This window comes from Crinia signifera, chromosome 3 (assembly GCF_055691185.1).
Source record: "Crinia signifera chromosome 3, ASM5569118v1, whole genome shotgun sequence".
In the NCBI taxonomy this organism is placed as follows: domain Eukaryota; kingdom Metazoa; phylum Chordata; class Amphibia; order Anura; family Myobatrachidae; genus Crinia; species Crinia signifera.
In genome coordinates, this window is record NC_139219.1 from 559,967 (window position 1) to 575,584 (window position 15,618).

Genomic DNA, 15,618 nt, shown 5'->3' on the forward strand with positions numbered 1-15,618 from the left:
GGGGAGAATCGTAGTCCCTCAGTGGTTCGAATCTGTTACATATTGGGGTTTCTACCTCTTTGAATGGGTTTGGGTTTATACTGCCTATTCGGTGAGGAGTATTGTGTATGGGGATTATAGGTATTTTGTCGATTTTGATAACCTGTAATGTGCGGTTTTTGTTGAAATGTATCATTTGTATTTTGGTATTTATTTCTAAATGGAAGTTTTAAGGTGCTTGTATGTTTCCTATAGGTGTAAATCTCGCCCCTATCATAATCTTGCAGGTCCCTATCTATTTTATGTTCCTTGTTCAAATTTCTCTATATTGGTGTTTACTTGACGGTCTCTCTCTATATAACCTTCCTTCCCCTCGAAGGCCCTGAGTGATGTTTGTAATTTTTCAATTTGTGTCTGTAAATCTTTTACTTTGTCTTCCCTATATGTGATCAGAAGTCTCATCAGGTTTTTGGAGCAAGTGTCTAGTGCACTGTTCCAACTGTTGGTAAACTCCTGATCGTCTTTGAAGGCAGATGGTTTTATAATTCTTGAGCCTCTCGGGATCATGTCTATATCCAGATACTTTTGTAGGGAGACCTGATCCCACCAATGTCTCGTTTCTGCGAGACAAAGATTTTCTAGTTCGTTGAAAATACTATGCATGTCGGAGTTTGTAATGAACTCTCCTTTGTTAACACATGCCGTACCCTTCAAATATGAACTCCTCCTCTCCATCCTTTCAGTAATGCATTTTAAAGTGGACATTTTGGGGAAACTGTAAATGCGGAAGACAATACATTGGCCGCACCATACGTACTTTACATGTTAGAATAATGGAACATAGACAAAATATATTGGGTGGAACTCGCAACCACCCGCTCTCCAAACACTGTCACCTGTGTCAGAAGGGCACCCTGGAAGGCATGTCAGCTATAGGCATCGAACACATAAAATCCACCAGCCGTGGAGGGAATCGCTTTGGCCACCTAAATAGACGAGAGGCCTACTGGATTTTCGTATGGGCTCCCTAGTACCAAATGGCCTTAACGGCACCATCGAACTCAACAATATCTGACTTTTTGAATTCTATCCTTACATGCTGATGTAACTTCTTCTTTTATGTCACTCTCTCTTCCTCTATACCTTTTTCATACATATATATATATAGATGTACATGTATATGTTGACCTGTGTATGTACATTCTTTTATATATACTGTACATACATTTACCCTTCATCTTTACTAGCTGGAGCAACTGTTAAAGTTATTTTAAATATAAATATCTGGGAGCCAATGTGAAATCTATTTGCTATAAATATCTAGGATGCTGTTACTAAGATTTAAAATAGGATAAAATGTACCAATACAAATTATACATTATATATACTATTTGTATAACTGGCCAAAGAGGCGGAAAATAGGAATTTGGTACTCACCGTTAATTCCCTTTCTCCGAATCTGTAGGGGACACTGAAGTACTACGCTGGGGATTGAGTGGTGTATTGGAGGAGTCGGCACTTTAAGAAACTTTGAAGTGTAGCATGGCTCCTCCCCCTCTATCCCCCCCTCAGACCTCAGTCTTAGTTAACTGTGACCGAGAGGATAAAAGAGACCAGGGAATCTCCGACAGAGAGAGAGAGACGAACAGAAAACAGAACATAACATGCTGTAACAATAACTGCAGACAAACGTATGCACACAACAATCACGCATACAGATTGAACAACCCTACACAGGCTAGAACAGCGCCGGGAGGGCGTTCAGTGTCCCCTACGGATTCGGAGAAAGGGAATTAACGGTGAGTACCAAATTCCTATTTTCTCCTTCATCCTAAGGGGACACTGAAGTACTACGCTGGGGACGTCCCAAAGCCATCCCCACGGGTGGGAAGGCGCTGGTCATCCTGTAGTACAGCACGGCCAAAACTAGCAGAGGAGGCCGCAAACGTGTCAAACCTGTAGAATTTGATGAACGTGTTTGGACCAGACCATGTCGCTGCTCTGCACAGTTGAGTCAGAGACACGCCTCTAGCTGCCACCCAAGACGGACCCACAGACCGTGTGGAATGAGCTGACACCCTTGAAGGCGGGACTTGCGACGCCTGTACATAAGCTTGCTTTATGGTCAAACAGATCCACCTTGCTAAGGTTTGTTTGGAGGCCGGCCAACCTCACTTGGCAGTAGCATAAAGTACAAAGAGTGAATCCGATTGCCGGACCTCTTTGGTTCTGTTCACATAGACCTGTAACGTGTGAACTACATCCAGGGATTTTTAATCACCTGTCAATGCTGGCACCACAATAGGCTGGTTGAGGTGATACGCAGACACAACCTTCGGAAGGTAATCCATTTTTGTGCGTAGTTCCGCCCTATCTGGGTGAAACACTAGATATGGTGATCTGCATGACAGAGCGCTCAGGTCTGACACCCTTCGCGCTGAAGCCAGAGCTAAAAGCATAATCGTTTTCCACGTGAGAAGACGAAGATCAATGGATTCTAGAGGTTCGAAAACACTGGATTTAAGATAATCCAGAACCAGTGGCAAATTCCAAGGTTCCTCCGGGGCCCGAACCGGAGGCTGGAACCGTAGTACGCCATTTAAGAAAGTTTGAACTTCCGGAATGACCGCCAGACGTCGATGAAAAAATATTGACAAGGCCGACACCTGGACTTTAAGCGAACCCAGACAAAGGCCTGCCTGAAAACCAGACTGCAAAAACCGGAGTAACCGGGACAGACCAAACACAGAAGTGGGTAGCTTACGGCGTTCACACCAAGCTACATAAGCTTTCCAAATACTGTGGTAGTGACGGGAAGTGACCTCCTTCCTGGCTCTCATCATCGTTGGAATAACAGACTTTGGGATACCCCTTCTACTCAACAGCGCGGCTTCAACAGCCGCGCCGTCAAACGCAACCGCGGTAAGCCTCGGTAAACGAACGGCCCCTGTAGAAGAAGGTCGTCCCGCTGAGGAAGAAGCCAAGGTTTGTCTATCAGGAGCCCCTGAAGGTCGGCGTACCACGGGCGCCGAGGCCAATTTGGTGCCACCAGAATGACTGTTGCTGATTCCCGTTTTATCCGTTTGAGTACTCGTGGAAGTAGAGGCAACGGAGGGAACAGATAAATTAGGGAGTAATCCCAGGACGCGGTTATGGCATCCGATGCCACCGCCGTCGGGTCCTGAGTCCTGGAGCAGTACCGGGGAAGTTTGTGGTTGTGCTTCGACGCCATCATATCTATTTGGGGAACTCCCCAACGATGGACAATCTGAGCGAAGACTTCCGGGTGTAGGCCCCATTCCCCCGGATGGACATCCTGGCGGCTCAGGTTATCCGCTTCCCAGTTGTCCACCCCCGGTATGAACACTGCTGAGAAGGCGATGGCGTGCCGCTCTGCCCACTGCAGAATCGGACGGACTTCCTGCATTGCCTTGCGGCTGCGAGTCCCCCCTTGACGATTGACATATGCCACCGCCGTGGCATTGTCTGACTGGATTCTCACCGCCCGACCCCTGAGGAGGAGGTCTGCACTGAGTAATGCCAGGCGGATCGCCCGGAGCTCCAGGATATTTATTGGAAGTACTGCTTCTTGGTGAGACCAGCGACCTTGGAAATGTTGGCCCAGTACCACTGCCCCCCAACCCCTGAGGCTCGCATCTGTTGTGACAATGGTCCAGTCCCATACCCCAAACCGTCGTCCCTCCAGCAGGTTTGGTGTATGGAGCCACCAATGCAGAGAAAGGCGACTGCAAGGAGACAAGACTACTCTCTTGTGCATGTGCACATGAGAACCTGACCACTGTTTTAGGAGATCCAGTTGGAAGGTCCGGGAGTGGAAACGTCCGAATGGTAGGGCCTCGAAGGAGGCCACCATTTTCCCTAACAGGCGAATGCACAAGTGTATTGACACCTTGTGAGGCCTGAGGACCTGTCTGGTCAATTCCTGAAGGGAGAGAATTTTGTCCATTGGTAGGAAAATCCTCTGTAGGGATGTGTCCAAAGTGAGACCCAAGAAGAGAATCCTTTGGGACGGTGTAAGTTGCGATTTTTTGTAATTCAGGATCCATCCATGTTGCAGTAGTACTTTGCAGCAGACCTGGATGCTCTAAAGTAGCAGGGCTTTGGACGGGGCTTTGATCAAAAGATCGTCTAAGTATGGGACCACATTCACCCCCTTTGTGTGTAATAGGGAGACCATCACCGCCATGATTTTTGTGAATAGGCGTGGTGCGGAGAAAAGACCAAAGGGCACGGCCCGAAACTGAAAATGCTGTTACTTGATGGCGAAGCGCAGGAACTTTTGGTAATTTTCGTGAATGGGTACATGTAAGTAGGCATCCTTGATGTCTAGTGAAGCCATAAATTCCAGTGGTTCTAGACCGGCGACTACTGATCGAAGCGATTCCATCTTGAACTTTTGGTAGGTTATGTACCTGTTCAAGGTTTTTAAATTTAGTGCCGGGCGGACCGTACCGTCTGGTTTTGGCACCAGAAAAAGAGGTGAATAAAAGCCTTCGGCTCTTCTGGCTGTTGGTACTGGTATAATGACTTGAGCCGCCAACAACTTTTGAATTGCTTGGATCAGCAGCAGGCGGTCCTTTTCGACATGGGGAAGGCCCATGGTGAAAAATTGGTGAGGAGGGCTGTAAGCAAAATCCAGCTTGTAGCCCTGCTCGACAATTGACAACACCCAATTGTCTGTACAGGACGTTCTCCATATTTGCTTAAAGTCCCTTAGACGACCTCCCACCCTGGGATCCCCCAGGAAAGATGGGAGACAGTCATGCTGAGGGTTTTTCTGGGAGCTTGGCTTCAGGACGGCGGGTTCCTGCTGTTGAACCAGTTGCTGTTCCCCCAAAACCCCTGCCTCTGCAAGTGGCAAAAGAACCCCTGGATTTACCTCTAAATTTTGGGGCTCCCCGAAAGGAACGAAAGGAGGGTCCCTGAAAAGGTTTCTTTTGAGGGGGAGGGGCCGAAGATGGAAGGAAAGTGGATTTTCCTCCTGTGGCCTGAGCGATTAGTTTGTCCAGCTCAGGTCCAAAAAGGACCTCGCCTGTGAACGGTAACCCCTCTACCGCTTTTTTGATGTCTGCTTCTGCCTGCCAAGATTTGAGCCACAGGGAGCGCCTAGCTGTGACAGATAAGGCGGAAACCCTGACTATTAAAGCAGCCGAGTCTCTAGCTGCCTCACCTATGACAGCAAAGCCAAGTCCTCAACAGGCCTTTGTTCTTCTAGACCTTTTGATATTTCCTCGGCCCATGATTCCATGGCTCTACTGACCCAGGAAATGGCTAGGATGGGGCGTAGAGTAACGCCAGCAGTGGTAAACATATGTTTTAACCCCGCCTCCAGACATCTGTCAGGAGCCTCTTTTAACGCTACTGCCCCTGGAATAGGCAGGGCTGCTTTCTTAGAAAGTTTTGACACCGAGGCATCTGCCAAAGGTGGGTTTTCCCACTTAGCCCTTGCCTCAGGAGAGAAGGGATAAGTCCCTTTAAAACGTCTGGTCAGTTGGAACTTCTTTTCCGGAGCCTTCCAGATGTCCAATAAAGGCTTGTCTAATTCTACAGATTCCGGGAAGAATACCGCCGCCTTAGTAGGCGGGCCAAAGATAGGGTTATATGCCGGAGGATCCGGCTCACCTACATTTAAGGTGAATTTTACAGCCTGTATAAGGGCGTCTAATCCTTGGGACCCCTCCTGTACTACCCCATCCCCCCCATCTGCTTGAGGGAGGGGGTCATCCTGCAAGTCACCATCGTCACCCAGGGGGTCGTCCTGCTCATCCCCTGACAAATCCCCCCGTAGCAACAAGGGAATGGTTCTTTTAAGAGAAGGGGGTGGAATGCTTGCAGGCTGGCTGGATGTAGCTTTTACCAGGGAGTCTACAGATTTTATGAGGTCCCTGGCCCAGGAAGGTTCAGCCGAACCCATGGAAGTCAGCTGTGAGTGTAACACTTCCCTATCCCTGCGTGACGCAGCCAATTCTGCTGCTAGGGTAGACAGTACACTGGTGACCCCTTCCACATTAAGTATGGAAGAAGGAGCCTTTTTTTCATCTCCTCCCTGACCATCTTTGCACAGGGTGACAATCTTTGCACAGGGTGACACCCTTAACGTGCTGTGTGAACTGTTCATTGCACTGTGTGCACACAATTAGTTTTTGTTTAGACTGAGATTTAGCAGCCATCTTAAAACTGTATATATATAGCAGTCAGACAGCGGTACACACTGACTCACACACAATGATAAGGAGCAGAGAAGGAGAGAAGAAGTAATAGGGGGAGAGGAGCTTGCTTTCCCCGAATTATGCCCACCACAATATTAAACACTCCAACGGGGGGAACCCAGTGTGAAAACCCCCTGACACTCACCCAGCGCAGTGCTGATGAGTTGGAGCAGCGCTCTGATGTCCTGTGCAGGAGATCCGTGGAGGCACACCAGAAAGAACAGGCAGCGTGGGCTTAAAATGGCGCTCAGAGAATCAGGAGACCGGGAGTGCAGAGGCTCCGCTCCCCGTCGTCATCCGCTCAGCGCGCGCTGTGTACAGCGGCGCTGAGTCTGCTGTTGTTCTTTTGCTGGACCAGCGCGCTTCTCTGGTCCAGCCGTCACCTCTGCTGCCCCTGGGACCTCCGGCGGTGACGTGGCCACGGACCCGTAACACTGGCCGCGGGCGGCTGTGGCGGGTCCCCAGCGCCAATGCGTTGGTGGCCGGGGTCAGTAGCGTGCGCCGCAGGCAGTGCCGCTCTGACCCTCCCGGAGGTCGTCCCACGTAGCAGGCAGCCAGCAGGGTCTCCTGGCTGCCTGTAAAACTTCAAAAAAATAAAAACTAAGAGCCCCCTTAGACGGAGCCCTTGCCCAGGGAACCGACTCCTCCGGGCACTTAACTTAGAATGGGACGGAAAGACCGTTGGGCTTCCGCACCAAGAAAAGACTGGTGTAAAAACCTGTGCTTACCTGAGACACCGGAACGGGAGCTATGACCCCTGCCGACAGTAGCTTCTGTATGGCCTGCTCCAGAGCTCTGCGCTTTTCCAAGTCTCTGGGAGAACTTGTGGAAAAGAATGAGCTTGGTGGACAGTGGCAAAAGGTTATGTAGCCTTGTGAGACCACATCCCGAACCCACGCGTCTGTTGTGGATTCCAGCCAAACGTCCAAAAACCATAGCAGGCGCCCCCCCGTCATGCCTCGGGCTTGGGGTCAGGGCGTCTGGTGGCCCAGGGACGTTTTCCCTTGGCTTTGGAGGACTTTGCAGGCTGGGGCTGAGCTTTTGTGAACGACTGCCCCCTACCCCTGCCGCGAAAAAGAAAGGACAGGAATGTCCGGCGGCGACATGGAGTAGAAGTGGATGGCAGTAAAGCCTCCTTTGAAGCAGCCACCGTGGCCGATCTAAACAAGAGGAAACCTGTAAAGGGTAGAGCCTCAAGTATTTGCTTGGAATCTGCATCCGCTTTCCAGGAGCTGAGCCACTGGGACCGTCACGCCACCACAGCCAAGGAGGACGCTCTGGAGGTAAAGGTGGCTGCATCTAATGCAGCCTCCCCCAATTATAGTGCAGCTTGATGCATGGTGTCATCTGCACTACCCCCCTCTGCAATGATATTAGCGAGGGCAGAAACCATTCCACCATGGCCTTAGCCACCCAGGCAGACGCCAGGGTAGGCCATGCAACTGCCCCAGAGGTTGTAAAGATGAGCTTAATAAAGTTCTCCAACTTTTGGTCAGCAGGGTCCTTAAGTGAGGTGGTTGGAATGGGGAGAGTAGAGGAAGGCACAATCTTAGCGACATGTGCGTCAACCTTGGGAGCCGTCTCCCAATAGACCCTATCCTCTGGAGGTAGCGGGTAAAAGGAATTAAAACGCATAGGGAGCAGAAACTTCCTATTTGGCAATTTCCAGGCCTCCCGAGGACGTCCCCCAGCTCATTAGAGCTAGGGAAAACTGTCAGAGTCCGTTTGGGATGCTTGAAGGATAGGCCCGAATACTGAGGGGGTTCAGAGGTGTTGTGTAAATTTAAGACATCTCTGACCGCAGTTACCAGCGCCCACATCGATGCGTGCTGCGGTGTCGCCCTTTAAGGGTTCTGCAGCATCTTCATCGTCCCTGTCATCAACCAGTTGTCCCTCCTCCTCATCGGTGTCATCTGTATCAGTGTCCTGATGGAGGAGGTGTTTGGGGGAAGGGGTCCCCCTGCCCTGAGCCCAACAGCCTTTACCCTTTAAAGAGGTTTGGATGCCCTGAACCGAGACTGCCAATGGACTCAGCTGCAGGGGCGGTGCAGCTGAGAGCTTGTCTATCAACTGCGACATCACCTGGCTCTAACAATTAATACAATATGCGTCTGACAGGCAGTGATCGTGTTAAAACAGTAGGAGAGACACAGCACACACACAAAGGCATACAATGCAAATAAAAATCTGGCACCGCAAAGCACTATGTCCAGCAGGAGCATAAATTACTGTAACCTGTTATCCTTGAAGGAGAGGTACAGGAGGGAATTAACCAGATGGCCCGGCAGTGAAGAGATGGAACTCCAGAATGGCAGAGAGCTCTCTTGCACGTGCAGCAGGCAGGTAGGAAGAGACCAGGGCAGGAAACACACGTGTGTAAATCCTGGACCCTGTCTCCGGGGGAGGGACTGTGAGGAAAGGCTCCCTCCCCCTACTAGCAAATGGCCGCCTGGTATATGACTCATGCTGTGCCGGTAAAATGGTGGGGATCCGGCGCTCGCCGGGCGGCCCAGCGAACTGGTGCCGCTGCCCACACTCAAAATGTCTGTGGTGGTCCAGCAGGACAGAAGACGGACCTGACCGCCTCGCCGGGCTGCTCAGCCGCTAGTGGCATGCACGCGTGCTCCCATCTGGGAGTGCAAGTTACCTGAAGCGGTGCCTGTCACTGTTGTCCCAGTGCCCGGTTCACGGCTGCGGTCCCCCAGTGCCAGCCAGATACACCTCCGCTATGGAGGCCATCTTGGGAAGTGTGCAGCTGGCGGGCCTGGGTGATGGGACGGCAGCGCAGGTGTCTAACAGACCCCCAGCGCTGCTGCCCTGTCACTGATTGAGAAGGGGTTGTCCAAAGAGAGGACAAAAAGGAAGAACAGTGTAGGTTTTTGGGGCACTCTTTTAAAATAGTATACAAGGTGACTAATGATTAGATTAATACATAACTTTTAATAATATACACTTAAAATATATGCGCGTCAGGAGAAGGCGTAAATAATTACGTCATTAACACAAAATATATTAGGATGATTACACGGTGAATCACAAATATTGCCGTTAAATCACAATAAATTACAGTGAAATGGGCGTCACTGTGATCAAGCCTCCCGGCGAAACACGTGTCAGTCGCACCTTGGGACCACCCCCTGACGTCATTCTACACCCGGAACTCACCAACACGCTGTGTACCACGAGCGACTCCCCAGGCAACCTCTGCACAACTCACCACGCTGCAGCAGCTACTCGGTTGCAGGGACTCCCCCAGGGATTACCCTTCCCCATACGGAAACCCAGGGCTGAGCCTCCTTCTCCAGCGGGTCCTCACCCGCCAGGTACCGCTATACACGTAGTGTAGGATCAGTGTAGACACTGTTACATACTGTGCTTAAACCTGTGTCTCTAAGCTACCATATTTTTCCGTCCTCTGCTCATACCTCCCAACAGTCCCGATTTTAAATCGGGACAGTCCCGATTGTCAGGGCCTGTCCCGCTGTCCCACCCGCGGGCGGCAGTGTCCCGCGGTGTGGGGGGGCTGTTGGAAGTCCCCCCTGTCAGCTGCTAAGCAGCGGGGAATAATATTCCCGCAGCCAGGGGGCTGAGTGCATGGCTAGAGGCTCACAGAGCCTCTGGGCCATGCCCCTATAGCGGCCTATACTCGCGGCTCTTCCGCGAGGCCACGCCCCCAAATTGGGCCACGCCCCCGAAAATTTCAACGCGCCTCCGGCGCGCAGCAGCAGCGTCCCACCTGCTGAAGTGCCAAAGTTGGGAGGTATGCTCTGCTTGTGTTACTCAGGGACTAAACATTTAGTACCGTCCCTTTGTGAAAGACACTTCACATTATTGTACACAACCCCCCGGATCTACCCTGGTGTTTATGCAATTTCCTCATCATCACCAGTGAGATCAATCCAACAGGGGGCACATTCTCTGCTCCAGCAAGATCTTTTGCATCCATCCACAGCCTCCGTGGCTTTCTACTTATTGGGGTGAGCACCGCCGGGTTATTACTCTCAACCTCCATCCAATACACCAATATGATGGAGGGTAGTAGAAGGATCTGGCGTCTGCAATAAACTCACTGCTCTACACTCTACTTATCGTTACTCTCTCATCCGCAGTCAGATCGGACCCTTCCTGCAATACCTAGCGTAACAGGTCGTGGCCTCCTTTTGGCTCTGGAAAGCAGAAGTGACACTTGGTCCCAAATGTCAGTCCTGCGTCTTCCCACCCAATAAAGCATACGACCATACATTACTGGGCCGCCTGATCTCGTCCGATCTCAGCAGCTAAACAGTAATTGGCCAGATCAGTACCCGCTGGGAGACTGATGGGGAATATCTGGTGCCGTATAAATTGAGGTGAATCCGAAACACCAGGCACCACTTTCTGTCCTTTATTCCCCTTTTCTCTATCCTGTATGGTCCACATCAACGTACACATAAGTGTTGTGAACGTAATTTAATGTGTATATTGCTTGCAATTTGCATTCGATTGAATTTACAGGGGTGGTCCCCAGGGTGAAAACATTTTCGCCCATTTCACTGTGATTTATCGGTAATATTTGTGATTCACCGTGTAATCATCCTAATATATTTTGTGTTAATGACTTGTAATTATTTACGCCTTACCCTGACGCGCATATATTTTAAGTGTATATTATTAAAAGTTATGTATTAATCTAATCATTACTCACCTTGTTTACTACTTTAAAAGAGTGCCCCAAAAACCTACACTGTTCTTCCTTTTTGTCCTCTCTTTGGACAACCCCTTCACCGCTGAACCTTTTGGGAGCACAACCAACCCAGCACCACTGTCAATTACAGCCACTATTGGTATAATGTTGGTACACCAGGTATCTTTCTATATGTTTCTTCTACAATTTTTCAATAATACATGTGTTTGCTTGTGACGATCCACCCCTTTCCTTTGAAGCCCTGTCACTGACAAAGCGTCAGTGTAAAAATAAGAAAAAAAATAACGTTTAAAAATGAAGTAAGGCAGCCCCTCTCTAAAGTGCGTGCTGGTACCTGCCAGCACAACTAAAACGGAGTAGCTAGCCTAGGAGGCGGGGTAGAGGACTTGTCCCTGTGGCCTCTGACATCTGCCACAGAAGAAATATCTGAAGTGTTGCCATGGAGATAAAACGCAAACTGACGATTCCTAGTAATATCAAGTGCTTAAGTTACATATATATTTGTCTCCACAATGTACATATATAATTATTATTAGCTGGTGCTGGACGTTCACCAGTAACATTAGCACGCTATTGCCAGGTACTACTCCTCCCCCCCCCCCTGCGTATTAAAATAATAAAAATTACTATAAAAATTAATAAATAAATAGATTGAAATTAAAAATCATTAATTAAAATACAATATAAAACATAAACGAAATATGGACACCCACAAAATAATATATTGTCACTGAGAGTCCGTTCGTATAGTACCCCTGTATAGTAAAGGTAATATGTATGGAGGAATAATTACACCCTGGGTGTGGTCCGCCCAAATGCTGGTGTGAATAACCATGCACAATGTGGCTGTCCAAGCAGCTGCTGACGCTTTTCGCTACGCTAGGTAGCTTTATCAAATGTAGCTTTATCAAAGCCGCGCCCCACCTTTGATAAAGATACCTAACGTAGCAAAACCTCTTGGGACTCTTACCAACTGGATCCTCCTATAGCTATTAAAACCAGCTAGCATTATATTCCTGGATACTATGCTCAGCTTGGGAAAAAGGCAGATTTGCTATTCCATCTGCAGATCATTGTTACATACACACCAGCATTTGGGCCAGACGCATACAAGCAGGGTCGGCGCCACCACTAGGCAGCTTTAGGCATTTGCCTAGGGCGCCAGCCACTGAAGGGCGGGAGTTAGGATGGAGGTGAGCGGCAACTCTCCCCGCCCACCCTGTGGAGCGATGCGATAGCCCGCGCCTCATCACCCCAGTGGAGCAGGTGAGATGAGCAGCAACTCTCCCCCCCTCACCCCCCCCATGGAGCAGAGGGCAGTGCCGCATCACCCGGCACCATCCCCCCATGGAGCACATTACCCCACCCCGCGGAGCGGCGGCCGCATCACTCCGGGCGCCCCCCCTGCCTTGCATGCACCAGCCCTGGATACAAGTGGACGTTGCACATATCCATTCCAGGGTGTAATTATTCCTCCATACATATTCCCTTTACTATACAGGGGTACTATAGGAACGGACTCTCCGTGACAATATATTACTTTGTGGGTGTCCTTATTTAATTTATGTTTTATATTGTATTTTAATTATTTTTTAATATTCCATTAAATTCTGTGTAAGTTCATCCAGACTATCTATTCATTTTATATTAATTTTAATTATTTATGTGCAGTGCTCACTCCCTTCCCCTTTCTAAACATTTATTCATGGGGTTAACTACCCCGTTTTTTGTGCGGCTGCAGGAGATCCCACTCATAGTAAGCACCCCCAGTTCTGTCCCTTTTTTGGGATGGTCAATTTCTTTACTATACGCTGGTATATATCTCACAGGGGAGGAGCCCAGACACTGTGTGGCCATACACTGGTATATATCTCACAGGGGAGGAGCCCAGACACTGTGTGGCCATACACTGGTATATATCTCACAAGGGAGGAGCCCAGATACTGTGTGGCCATACACTGGTATATATCTCACAGGGGAGGAGCCCAGATACTGTGTAGCCATACACTGGTATATATCTCACAGGGGAGGAGCCCAGATACTGTGTGGCCATACACTGGTATATATCTCACAGGGGAGGAGCCCAGATACTGTGTGGCCATACACCGATATATATCTCACAGGGGAGGAGCCCAGATACTGTGTGGCCATACACTGATATATATCTCACAGAGGAGGAGCCCAGACACCGTGTGGCCATACGCTGGTATATATCTCACAGAGGAGGAACCCAGATACTGTGTGGCCATACGCTGGTATATATATCACATGGGAGGATACCTGATACCGTGTGGCCATACGCTGGTATATATCTCACATGGGAGGATACCTGATACCGTGTGGCCATATCTCATAGGGAAGGAGCGAATTCATCTATTTTTGGAAATCACTTGTAAGTGGTTTTGGTTCATTATGTCAACAACCATGTCACAAAATGGAGGCAGACATTTCCAAGGTCAGGCAATATTCATCCTGTTTATTCATTAATACACAAAGCAGACAAAATGGCTGCCACCACTCTCTCTGTAATGGAGAATTTCTGAAAGACCTGTAAACAATGAAACCGATGTAGGCCGTAATAAATCTGATTAGTAAGATAAAGGTGATGTATATCTCTTACCTTCGTACGAACTTGGAGGTAATCTTGCTAATAATACCGGTGGAGGTTCCTCTCCTAGTATGAGAGAACTGACTGGACTCGTGAGCAGGCGATGCCGGTGGTCCGTTATAAGTAGCTGTGCGCCGATCCCTGAGCTGCTCTCCATGGAAAGTGCTTCGGCTGGTACTTCCACGAGGGAACCGAGTCCGGTCTGGGGTAGTAGTACTAATACTGTGAGCTGAGGGAGAGGTGGCCGGTACTCTCTGGTTTGCGCTGCTATAGAAGGGGGATAGAATAGTATTTAAGCCATTGGAGAGACTCTGACAATACTCAGTGGAGAACACAAATCCTGTCAGAGCGGCACTATCTAAGCATGGTCACTGCTACAATATGTGCACGGCGTAATGTCTGTTACACAAGTTGTATCTGGAGGGGGAATTAGGTTTGGAACCTTGTTTCTTTCATAATACAACATTTTAAGGCCCTATAATATGAACTTTCCTGCTCTATTCACCTAATGAATCCAATAAGTGACGAATGTGTAAATATTCTACTTGTAGTATCTACAATGGTGCTAGTAAGCCCCCATGCACAGCTCACATTCGGTAGAGGTACACTTGTTTTACTTCTCTTTCCAGAATCCCCTTTTACTCTTCCCAGAGGCTTCCTAACAATCTTATTAAACGGTGACAACCTTCTTCCAATGCAATAGCCTAGCAGGTGTGGTCTATGGGAAACGAATACTGGACGTGCAATACGTTTGGGGTAGATATGTCACCAGTGGGAATTGCCAGGGCCAAGAACACTGGTAGCATTCAGTAACATAATAGTCAGTAAATACCTTGGGCGGAACCCTTCAGTACCATCTTTGATAGTAGGCAACGTGACTTTAATTGGATGTCCTGATGCTGACATAGACTTCTGGTGACGAGGGCGCGTGGTGGGGGCCGCAGAAGAATTGCTGCCAGCAGACATCTCTGTTAAGCTGCAAAACACCAGTAGCTCCCATTACTCAGCAGTCTCAGGTTCATTCCACACTGGGATCTGGAAATATTGTATCCTATCCTATTACATGCATGTGCCACGTTTCTTTTCACAATAGCAGAACGCCTGCTCAACCTGGCTGCATCTTGAGACAGGACAAAAGTTAATAGCATTTAGTTGTAGGGACGTCACACATCCAAAATGAACAGCGCCTCTCATTCAGCGCTCCACCTGACTGGGATGTGCGTCTCACACGCACGCGCGTCCCAGATGATCGGAAACCCTGCCCGTCTCCACTTCAGGAATTCTCCCATAGGGAACTTCTGCATGGACACATAGAATACGATGCTGCATGCCAAATTTCAGGCCAAAATAGTAAAAAATTAGGAATTGGGAGTAACCGAAAGCTACCGCCATATGGACGCCGAGCCTAATCGCCAGCTAGAAGTGATCACATAGAGCCAGTCGATGTAAAGGCATAAGCCGGCTTTTCTACACTGCGGGCAGCTCCAGTCGGACTGAGGTAAATTACGGCTTGATCTGTGTACTGGGAGTACTGACGAATACACTGGGTATCGGCGTTATCGAGACATCTACAAGGGATTTATGAGATCTAGGGCCAGATGCACCAGGCATCAGAAGTGATAAAATGTAGAGCGATAAACAGCCAGCCAATCAGCTCTTACCTGCCTTGTCACAGATTGTGTTTGAAAAATGTCAGACAGGAGCTGATTGGTTGGTTTTCTCTCACTCTCCATTTTATCACTATTGAAGCTTAGTGCATCTAGCCCCTAGTCAGTATTCAGTGGCATAGCTGGCAGTTGGGTACTACATTATATACTCATATTATCAAACTTGCCAAAGGAGTTACCATCTATACATCAGCCAGACCATAGTATAAAGGGTACTTGTTTAGTTTCACGGCGGCAGTTCTACGCTACGTTTTCAACATAGCCTAAGCTACATTGTCAACATAGCCACCGCCGTGAAACTACACTGGGAGCAGGGTCACTCCCCGGCAGCAGCTTTCAGTCTCCCTCTTCTGGCAGTCACTCCCCGGCGCCAGCAATGTACGTAATTGAGCATATTGCCGCTGGGGGAGCATCAAATGTTTTCCCTGCTCCCCCAGCGGCACTACGCTA

The 15,618-nt window shown here is 49.0% G+C and overlaps 1 protein-coding gene across 1 annotated transcript in view; it reads right to left on the reverse strand.

Annotated features, from left to right (window-relative positions):
* The window catches only part of MARK1 (microtubule affinity regulating kinase 1), a 192,986-nt gene that overhangs the window by 29,663 nt on the left and 147,705 nt on the right, over positions 1 to 15,618 (reverse strand). Inside the window, exons 15-16 of the mRNA XM_083175129.1 lie at positions 14,334 to 14,477; positions 13,514 to 13,768 (exon numbers count right to left, since the gene is read on the reverse strand). Of these exons, the coding sequence (XP_083031255.1) occupies positions 13,514 to 13,768; positions 14,334 to 14,477 (399 nt within the window). The remainder of the gene's footprint in view (positions 1 to 13,513; positions 13,769 to 14,333; positions 14,478 to 15,618) is intronic.